The sequence below is a fragment of the Gopherus flavomarginatus genome, chromosome 5, assembly GCF_025201925.1.
Source record: "Gopherus flavomarginatus isolate rGopFla2 chromosome 5, rGopFla2.mat.asm, whole genome shotgun sequence".
Taxonomy (NCBI): domain Eukaryota; kingdom Metazoa; phylum Chordata; order Testudines; family Testudinidae; genus Gopherus; species Gopherus flavomarginatus.
The window spans coordinates 1,663,908-1,674,137 of record NC_066621.1 but is presented as its reverse complement, the minus strand read 5'-3'; the positions used below and the strand labels follow the sequence as shown (position 1 = coordinate 1,674,137).

At 63.4% G+C, this 10,230-nt stretch overlaps 1 protein-coding gene across 1 annotated transcript in view; it reads right to left on the bottom strand.

The window, feature by feature from the left end:
* Nucleotides 1-2,420: 2,420 nt before the first annotated feature.
* Nucleotides 2,421-10,230, bottom strand: part of SRRM2 (serine/arginine repetitive matrix 2) — a 19,946-nt gene continuing 12,136 nt past the window's right edge. The window contains exons 13-19 of the mRNA XM_050953153.1: nt 9,226-9,760; nt 7,165-7,714; nt 5,654-7,057; nt 5,207-5,476; nt 4,427-4,549; nt 4,135-4,242; nt 2,421-3,645 (exon numbers count right to left, since the gene is read on the bottom strand). Coding sequence (XP_050809110.1) covers nt 3,636-3,645; nt 4,135-4,242; nt 4,427-4,549; nt 5,207-5,476; nt 5,654-7,057; nt 7,165-7,714; nt 9,226-9,760 — 3,000 coding nt within the window. The 3' untranslated portion in view covers nt 2,421-3,635. The remainder of the gene's footprint in view (nt 3,646-4,134; nt 4,243-4,426; nt 4,550-5,206; nt 5,477-5,653; nt 7,058-7,164; nt 7,715-9,225; nt 9,761-10,230) is intronic.

Sequence of the window (10,230 nt, the reverse complement as noted above, 5' to 3'; positions counted from 1 at the left end):
ATCCAAGACAACGGGGGCCTGGGCGGAGAAACATGGGGAGCGGTTCCCAGCGCCAGAGGCGGGGAGCATTGGTGGAAGGGGACGGAGGAGTCCAGATCCGGTGGTGAGAAGAGGAGCCGGGCACCTGGGGGACAAAGAAGATCCTGGGGGCAGGACCCAGGCATTGGAGAAGAGCAAGGAGCCAAGGGAAGCCGGGGTGTCAGAATGGAGGGACCCAGGAGTCTGGGACTTGGGGATGAAAAGCCCCCTGAGATTCCAGCAGATTTAGGAGCAGGAAAAATGACGATATCAGGACCCCAAACTCGAGGAGCAGCCAGGGTCTGCTCGGACGCCGGCCTGGGAGACAGGGAGCAGGTTTCAAATCTTTACTGGGGCAAACCAGCTATAGAAGGTTGTTATCCGCACAAAGCCGGGGAGGAGGAATCTAGGGACTGTACCTCAGCCAGCATCTGTATTCAAATAAACTGCTGCATTAAAAGACAAAAACTCATCACCTGCCTCCTCACTCATTCGTCTGGCGCGGAGATGCAGCCACCTCTGTGGTGGGGCAGCTAGGAAACAGCCGCATGTAACACCGCAGTAGGATGGCTCACCTGGCACCGAGAGGCAGCCACCAATGGGGCGGAGTGGCTAGGGACAGCCACATATAACGCTGCACAGGGACGACTCACCTGGCGATGCAGCCAGCTCTGGGGTGGGGCAGCAGGGGAACAGCTGCACAGCGATGCCGCAGAGAAGTTGGCAACACAAAGTGTGAGGTAAAATCCATTCTGGGGCTGAGGGCGAGTGAGGGAGGCAGAACAGAAGCCCCTGGTTTGGGGCTGGACCCAGACTCCGGGGCTTAGGGACAGCTTTGGAGAAAATGCTGCAGCTTAGATTCACCCGGCTCCCTGCCCCACAGCATCCCCCAGCGCCACACTGGGGCATGGGGCCAAAACTGGCTGCCAGGTGAGAGCGCCCCCTGCTGAGTCCTTCCCCACAGCGCAAAACCATTGCAACCACCCTCCTACCCCACACAGGAGAAGTAGAGCCTCGAGGGGCACAGGCAGAGCCCTGTGAGGAAAAGGAGCCCAGGCTGGGCTAGCAAGGGCTGCGGGTCGGGAGTGAGGGGCACCGGCAGACCGGGGGGGGGGGAAGGGGGGGAACAGGGCTGGGCTGGCAGGGGCTGCAGGTCGGGAGTGAGGGGCACCGGCAGACCGGGGGGGGGGGGAACAGGGCTGGGCTGGCAGGGGCTGCAGGTCGGGAGTGAGGGGCACCGGCAGAGCTCAGGGGGGCAGGGCAGGGCTGGCAGGGGCTGCAGGTCGGGAGTGAGGGGCACCGGCAGAGCTGAGGGGGGCAGGGCTGGGCTGGCAGGGGCTGCAGGTCGGGAGTGAGGGGCACCGGCAGAGCTGGGGGGGGCAGGGCTGGGCTGGCAGGGGCTGCGGGTCGGGAGTGAGGGGCACAGGCAGAGCTGGGGGGGCAGGGCTGGGCTGGCAGGGGCTGCGGGTCGGGACTGAGCGGCACCGGCAGAGCTGGGGGGGGGCAGGGCTGGGCTAGCAGGGGCTGCGGGTCGGGACTGAGCGGCACCGGCAGAGCTGGGGGGGGCAGGGCTGGGCTGGCAGGGGCTGCGGGTCGGGAGTGAGGGGCACCGGCAGAGCTGGGGGGCAGGGCTGGGCTGGCAGGGGCTGCAGGTCGGGAGTGAGGGGCACCGGCAGAGCTGGGGGGGCAGGGCTGGGCTGGCAGGGGCTGCAGATCGGGAGTGAGGGGCACCGGCAGAGCTGGGGGGGCAGGGCTGGGCTGGCAGGGGCTGCAGATCGGGAGTGAGGGGCACCGGCAGAGCTGGGGGGGCAGGGCAGGGGCTGCAGGTCGGGAGTGAGGGGCACCGGCAGAGCTGGGGGGGCAGGGCTGGGCTGGCAGGGGCTGCGGGTCGGGACTGAGCGGCACCGGCAGAGCTGGGGGGGGGCAGGGCTGGGCTGGCAGGGGCTGCGGGTCGGGAGTGAGGGGCACCGGCAGAGCTGGGGGGGGCAGGGCTGGGCTGGCGGGGGCTGCAGGTCGGGAGTGAGGGGCACCGGCAGAGCTGGGCGGGGGGGGCATGAAATGGGACTTTCCAGGCTGTACCAACACGTGGGGAGACCAGGGCTGGACTTGGTACATCCCGCTGCCCTTGCCAAGGGCAGTGCTGCCCTCTTGTGGCTGCTGCCGACACGGCAGCAGCAGGTTCCGGAGCCCCCCGGGCCCTGCCTGTCCCTCCATAAAGGGGTTCACTGGAGTGACCCCCCCCCAGGCCCGTATTACGCAGGGATCCCTCCTCGGCTTGTTCCTGCCCCCTCGTCCGCATGGGGAAGCATCCCCCGTTCCTGCCCGCCGCGGGGGGCAGTTTGGGGGGGCCCCGCCGCCCCCCGAAAGACATAGACACCCGAGGAAAGGGAGGGGGCGCAGGCTCTGCTTTTCGTCATTTATTTCACAGAAAAGTCTCCTTGCTGTACAGATTAAAAAAAAAAATCCAACGCTTTTAAGAAACGTGAAGAAAATTCTCTGCCCCGCCTCCACCCCACCCCCAAATCTGCCCTTCGATTTAGGGTTTCTCAGCCGGCTCGCCCCCCACAACCGTGGGGCCCATGGCCCGGCCACTCCCACTCCAAACCCACTATGGTCTGGGCTCTGCTGACAGTGCCCCCAAACTGCTGTTTGGGGTACAAATAGCCCCCCAAGAGTCCCTTTATTGGGGGGTCCAGTGAACCCCAACTCTGCCCCCTCCACGCATCAAAAGAGGTGCCCCAAATTTAACTGAAAGCGCATATGCTCCCCTAAATCAGTCTCATTTTGGGAGTGGCTCCTGAGAGGGCAGATTATGCCCCTGAACTCAGGGTGCTGGTGCTAACACCCCCTCAAATATCGATAGCTGGAACCCCTCAGTGAGCCCAAAGAAGCACTCCCCCACATTTTAATGGCAGGGAGAACTCAAATCACTTCCTCACCTCCTCTTAGAGTAATTTGGGGGGGCTGGGCAGGGGGATAGGGGCCTGGACATTTGGGGTGCTAGCAATGAGAGCTCCTGGTGCTGCTGCCAGTGAAAGGGGAGCAATCTACCCCCTAAAATTTGGGGGGGCTGCCAGAGAGGGTGATCTAAACCCGAGATTTGGGGGGATTCACCCCCTGAAAATTGGGGGTGCTTCAAAGAGGGGTGATGCATCTCAGAAATGTAGGGAGCACATACCATGCGGGTCTCTGCCGGAGAAGCAGGATCTCGCCAGCTCCCTGCCCTTCGACTGAGAAACACTAAATCAAGCTGGCTTTTTCCATGCCTCACCCCAAAATCCCACCCTTACCCCCCCCCTTTTTTTGTGTTTTCCTCTTGAACCATTTTTTGTCTAAATCAACCCAACTCCCCCCACCCGCCCACCCACTTGTCTCAAAACACAGAAGTTTTGTCGGTTTTTTTATCGGTAAAACTCACAGAAGAGAAAAAACTGAAACGCTCACATGGGAAAAAACGAGAGTCGAGTCACAATGGGGCGGGGCCCCGGCAGCCGAGGGGGTGGGACGTAGCCGCCAGCCAATGGGGGAGGGGGAGGAGCCAATAGAAACGAAGGAGGCTGCTGCCGGAGCCCCTGCTAGGGGGCGCTGCTGCTGGAGGCTGGGCGGAGCCCCGCGGGCTACGGTGACCTGGAAAGAGAAAGGGGGGGAGGGGTTACGGGGCTACAGGGAGAGGTCTGCCCCCTGGTGGAGAAAGGGGGGAACACAGACCCCAATGGCTCAGCCCCACAGGCTCATCTATCCCAGTACCCCGCCTCCTCCCTGCCCCTCCAGAGCCCGTTTACTCCCATCCACCTCCCAGATCAGCCCCACGGGCCCACGTATCCCGGTATCTCACCCTGTCCTGTACCCCTCGCCCATCAGCCCCACGCAACCCAGTACCCCACCCACTCCCAGATCAGGCCCATGGGCCCATCTACCCCAGGATCCTGCCCCCTCCTGGCTGCCCCAGATCAGGCCCATCTACCCCGGGGATACTGCCCCCTCCTGGCTGCCCCAGATCAGCCCCATGGGCCCGTCTACCCTGGTATCTTGCCCCCTCAGAAGCCCCATGGGCCCATCTACCCTGATATCTTGCCCTCTCCCGGCCCCCCCAGCCCCGTCTCAGCCCCCTCGTACCGGGACGCTCGGCGACGGGCAGCGTGGGGGGGGCTGGGTGTTTCCCGCCTGCGCTTGCGACCTGGGGAGCGGCTGTTGGTTCCTCGGCTCCTCTGGGAGGGTTTGTCACTGAGGGGGGGCGCCGGGTAAGGGGAGGGTCAGTGGGGCCCCCAGATCTGACCCACAGGCCCCCTCAACCCTCCCAGCCTGCCCCCACCCCTGCTGCTCAGCCCCCCCCACCCCTCACCCTTCCCTCCTAGCCCCCCACCCCACCACAAGCTGGTCCCTGGGGGGGGCTCAGGCAGAAAGCTACCTGTGCCGGTCCCGCTGGGCCAGGGGGGGCTCCGGAGGGGAGGGCCGGCGCCGCTCGGCCGGGGAATAGCTGAGAGAGCGCGAGTCGCGCAGGGAGTCGATCGGCTTCCGGGGGCTCCGGGAGCTGTGGGGGAGTAGGAGGGACAGCAGGTGAGACACGCTTAGACAGACCCAGAGAAAGCCACAGGAAAATAGGGACCCAAGTGTCCATCCGCGCAATGCCCAACCCCTAGGAGAACGGGGACCCAGGCGTCCGGGCTAGCAGCACGTACCCACATCCCCCGCAACTCAGGCCTGTGCTAGCCCACCCCCACCAGGAGAACGGGGACCCAGGCGTCCGGGCCAGCAGCACCTACCCACACCGCCCGCAACTCAGGCCTGTGCTAGCCCACCCCCACCAGGAGAACGGGGACCCAGGCGTCCGGGCTAGCAGCACGTACCCACACCCCCCGCAACTCAAGCCTGGACTAGCCCACCCCCCACCAGGATAACGGGGACCCAGGCGTCCGGGTTAGCAGCACCTACCCACACCCCCCGCAACTCAGGCCTGTGCTAGCCCACCCCCACCAGGAGAACGGGGACCCAGGCGTCCGGGCTAGCAGCACGTACCCACACCCCCCGCAACTCAGGCCTGTGCTAGCCCACCCCCACCAGGAGAACGGGGACCCAGGCGTCCAGGCTAGCAGCACGTGCCCACACCCCCCGCAACTCAGGCCTGTGCTGGCCCACCCCCACCAGGAGAACGGGGACCCAGGCGTCCGGGCCAATGCCCGACACTTACCGCCTCTGCTCAGGCGAGGGCTTCTTGGGGGCTGCCTTGGGCTGCGGTTGGGGCCCCGGCTTGGGGGAGGAGGAGGACGAGGACGAGGAGGAAGAAGAGGATGAGGAGGAGGAAGACGAGGAGGAGGAGGAAGACGAGGATGAAGATGAGGAGGATGATGACGACGAGCTGCTGCTGGAGCTGCTGGAGCTTCGGGAACGGCGTTTCCGCTTGGCCACCTCCAGGGGGCGCCCCTCACGGGCCAGCTCCTTCTGCGCTGGGCTCGGTGGCCTGCGGACAGGGGGAGCGTGAGAAACTGGGGCAGGGGAGAGCAGGACTGGGCAGGGGGTGCCGCACGCAAGGTGGGGGCTCAGCAGGCGGGCACCAGGCTAGGACGGAAGGAATGGGGGCGGGGAATTAGTTGGGGGGCACCGAGCCGTGGGCGAGGGGGCACCGCGGGGGACTCACTCTTTCTTCGCCGTCTCCAGGTCAGGCCCCTTGCTCGCCGGGGAGTCGTGGCTGGACTCTGAGGAGCTGGAGCTGGAGTCAGAGGAGGAGGAAGAGGACGAGGAGGAGGAAGAAGACGAGGACGACGAAGACGAGGAGGTGGACGAGCTCCTCTTCTCTTTGGACGGGGTGCGGGGGGGCACCGGCAGCGGCACCAGCACCTTGGCGGCTCCGCCCCTGGCTTTGTCTGGCAGGTCCCCGGGCACCTCCGGGGCTGGCGGCTCCGACTTGACCTTGGGCCCTTCCCTGTCTTCCTCCTTGGGGGGCAGCACAGGGAGTGGGGCGGGCAGGGGGCTGGGCACCTTGTGGGAGGCGGAGGAGGAGGAGGAAGAGGAAGAGGAGCAAGATCTGACTTTCTCTGGCCCTTTGGCTTGGGGGAGGCGGCCGGCAGGTGGGGAGCCCCCAGGGGCAGCAGGGCAGGAGTTCAGGGTCCAGGCGGGCGCCGGACCCCCGTTCCTCACCACCCCCAGGGACCCCTCCGGCCGCGGGGAGTGGATCTTGGGGGCAGGGGAATGGGCTTTCCTGGCTTTGGGAGAGGACTCATCTGGAGCCGGCGGGGAGCGGGACGGGCTGCTGCGGATGGGCACCGACACCACGGGCGACGTCTTCTCAGCTCTGCCTGGTGCTGCCTTGTCGGCCGCTCCCACTTTGGGGTATTTCTCCAGAACCGGTGGCGAGCGGGACCTCCTCCCGGCTCGTTTTGGCGAGCCGGAGCCTGAGCGGGTCCTGGCCGGCGACGCCTTCGAGCGGCCGTGGTAGGAAGAGGCCGGGGTGCGGGAGACGTCCAGTTTCGGTGGGGAGCGGGAGCGGGGCTGGCGGGAGCCGCGGCGCTGGGGGGAGGACCCCGCTCGGGCTCGGCGGGGCGGCGTGCGGGATCTGCTGCGACGGGGTGAGGATGGCGAACGCTCCCGGCGGCGGGAGAATCGCGAGGTGGATCTTGAGCGGCTCCTGCCGGGCGACGAGATGGATCGGTCTCTCCGCAGGGAGCTTCTGGATTTGCCTCGTCTGGAGATGGACCGGGACCGGGTTCTTCTGGGCGAAGACCCGGATCTTCCTCGCCGCAGGGAAGATCTCCACTTCCCCCTTCTGGAGGGAGAGCTGGATCGGCCACGCCTTGTTGGACCTTTGGGTCTCTCTGGAGACGACCCAGAGCGGCTGCTTCTGGGAGACGCCCCCAGCTTCTCTCGAGGTCTCGGGGATGAACCGGACCTGCACGCCTTGGAGTGGATCTGGATTTCCTCGAAAGTCTTAGGGACGAGCCTGGATTGACTGTACCTTGCAGGAGATACTGTATTTCTCTCTAGATTCTCAGAAATGAGCCGGGAACTGCCATATCTAGCAGGAGATCGGGGATTCTCTCGAGCCCTGGGAGGGAGAAACAGACCTGCTGCGCCTCAGGGGCGACCGGACTTCTCTCGAGGCCTGGGGGGGGATCGGGGATTTCTCTCGAGGACTGGGAGATGAACCAGAACCTGCTGCGCCTCGGGGGCGACCGGGACTTCTCTCGGGGCTGGGGGGGGATCGGGATTTCTCTCGAGGCCTGGGAGAGGAACCAGAACCTGCTGCGCCTCTCGGGTGTGCGATCGGGACTTCTCTCGGGGCCTGGGGGGGGATCGGGATTTCTCTCGAGCCTGGGAGATGAACCAGACCTGCTGCGCCTCGGGGGCGGATCGGGACTTCTCTCGAGGGCCTGTGGAGATGAACCAGACCTGCTGCGCATTTGAGGGGCGATCGGGACTTCTCGCTCGGGGCCTGGGGGGGGGATCGGGGATTTCTCTCGAAGCCTGGGAGATGAGCCAGACTGCTGCGCCTCGGGGGCGATCGGGATTTCTCTCTCGGGGCCTGGGAGATGAGCCAGACCTGCTGCCGCCTTGGGGGGCGATCGGGACTTCTCTCGGGGCCTGGGAGGCGATCGGGACTTCTCTCGGGGCCTGGGGGGCGATAGGGACTTTCTCTCGGGGCCTGGGGGGCGATCGGGACTTCTCTCGGGGCCTGGGGGGCGATCGGGACTTCTCTCGGGGCCTGGGGGGCGAAACCAGACTGCTGCGTCTCAGAGGCGATTGGGATATTTCTGCCCGTTCTGGAGAAGACTCTGAGACTCTGACTGGAGTGTTCTGGATTTCTCTCTGATGCCAGGGGATGACCCCAATCTGCCCTCATTCTTTTGGGGCCGTTCCATATTTGTCTTTGCCTCAGGAGGACCACTGGCTTGACCTGACCTGCTAAAATTCCTCAATAGTCTGTAGCTTCTGGACAAACCCCAGGCTGTTGTGTTTTGAAACTGCTCCAAGTTTGCTTCCTGACCTGGAGAGGATCCAGACGGCTGTGTCTTGGGGGCGAACTGGATTTCCCTTTCAACGTCAACAATGATCCGGATCCGCTCAGTGAGGGAGGTCGATCTGGATTTTGCTTGCTATACAGAGGCCCCCTCTTATGGATGGTGATGGGGATTTCTTTTTCACTTCTGGAGAGGATCCGGACGGCTTTGCCATGGCTGGGGGATCTGGAATTGTTCTTTCACCACTGGAGAGGCACCAGGTTTAACACATCTTGGAGGGTGATCTGGATTTCTTTTTTGGTTCTGGAGGGGATTCCTGGTTGGCTTTGTCTTGGTACCTGTGAGGAGCTAGATTTATCATTTAGTTCCGGAGAGGAATCCAGACCTGCCTATACAGGCGGGCGATCTGGATTCTTCATCAGTTCTGGAGAGGATCCAGACTGGCTGCATCTTTGGAGGTAAACTTGATTTCTCTTCCACCATGGAGAAGACCCAGCACCACTCGTGGTCTTGGAGAGGTCTTAGACAGCTTCTTCAGGTCTGGAGAGGATCCAGATCTGTTTCTCACTGCAGGAGATCTGGATTTCCCTTCCACGGCTGGCGAAGATCCAAGCCCACTTTGCCTTGGAGGGAGACCTAGACTTCTTCTTCAACCCAGGAGAGAGGAGTCAGACCGGCTTCTCACAGGAGGTGATACAGATTTCCCTCTCTGTTCTGGAGAGGATCCAGATCTGCTTCTCATTACAGGAGATCTGGATTTCCCTTCCACGGCTGGCAAAGAGCCAAGCCCCACTTTGCCTTGCAGGAGACCTAGACTTCTTCTTCAACCCAGCGACTGAGGAGTCAGGACCGGCTTCTCACAGGAGGTGATACGGATTTCCCTCTCTGTTCTGGAGGAGGATCCAGATCTGCTTCGTCTCAGTGGGATCTCGGTTTCTCTCTCAAGCTGGAGATGATCCAGATTTGCTGTGTCTCAGGGGTGATCTAGATTTCTCTCTCACCACTGGAGAGATGATCCAGATCTGCTTCGTCTCGGGGTGATCTAGACTTTCTCTCGCACCACTGGAGATGATCCAGACATGCTTCGTCTCGGGGGCGATCTAGATTTCTCTTCAATGTGGGAGGACAACCCAGATCGGCCTCTCACAGGCGGGTGATCTGGATTTCTTCTTTGCCACTGAAGAGGACCCAGAACTGCTTGTCTCGGGGGCGATCTAGATTTCTTCTTCAAACATGGCTAGGAAGTAGACCTGACTTCGTCTCAGGGGCGATCTAGATTTCTTCTTCAGCACTGTGCGAGGACCTAGACCTGCGTCGTCTTGGCGATGATCTGGATTTCTTTCTCGCCAGTGGAGAGATCCAGACCTCCTTCGTCTTGGAGGTGATCTGGAGTTTTTCTTCACTTCTGGAGACGATCCAGACCGGCTTCTTCTAGGCGGTGATCTGGATTTCTTTTGATGGCCGGAGACAATCCAGACCTCCTCCTCCTCCTCCTGGACGGCGTTCTGGAGTTTCTTCTTGAGCAATGGAGACGACCCTGACCGGCTCCTCCGAGGGGATGATCTGGATTTCTTTTTTGGCCGGAGGGGATGAGCCAGAGCGGATCCTCCGGGGCGATGATCGGATTTCTTCTGTAAGCCGAGGGGATGATGCGGAGCCGGCTGCGTCTTGACACTTTCCTGGATTCGCTTCACGTCTGGCGACGAGGTCTCAGACAGGCTCCTCGCTTTCGCAGGGGCAGCTGGATTTTTTCCTCCGCTCGGCTGATGACCCAGAGCGGCTCCTCCTGGCTGAAATCAGTGATTTCTCCCGCCTGGGGAGAGGACCGGACCTGCCTCGCCGGGGCGGGGTTCTAGACCGGGACCTGCCTCGCCTGGGCGGGGTTTCTAGACAGGCGACCTGCCTCGCCGGGGCGGGTTTTCTAGCCCGGGACCCTGCATCGCCGGGGAGGGGTTCTAGACCGGGACCTGCCTCGCGGGGAGGGGTTTCTAGACCGGGACTGCCCGCCGGGGAGGGGTTCTAGACCGGGACCTGCCTCCGCCGGGGAGGGGTTCTAGATCGACCCCGCCTTGCCGTGTTCGGCTCCTAGACCAGCCAGGCCTCTGGGGTGTCATGGAGCGGGGACCACCCTCGCCGTTGAGGGCTGCGAGATCTCCCCCACCTCTGGGGCGTACGGGATTTGCCCACTGGGCGGCGTGCTTGGGAACGGGACCGTCCCCACCTCTGGGGCTCCGGGACCTGCCATCTCCACTGGGGGCTC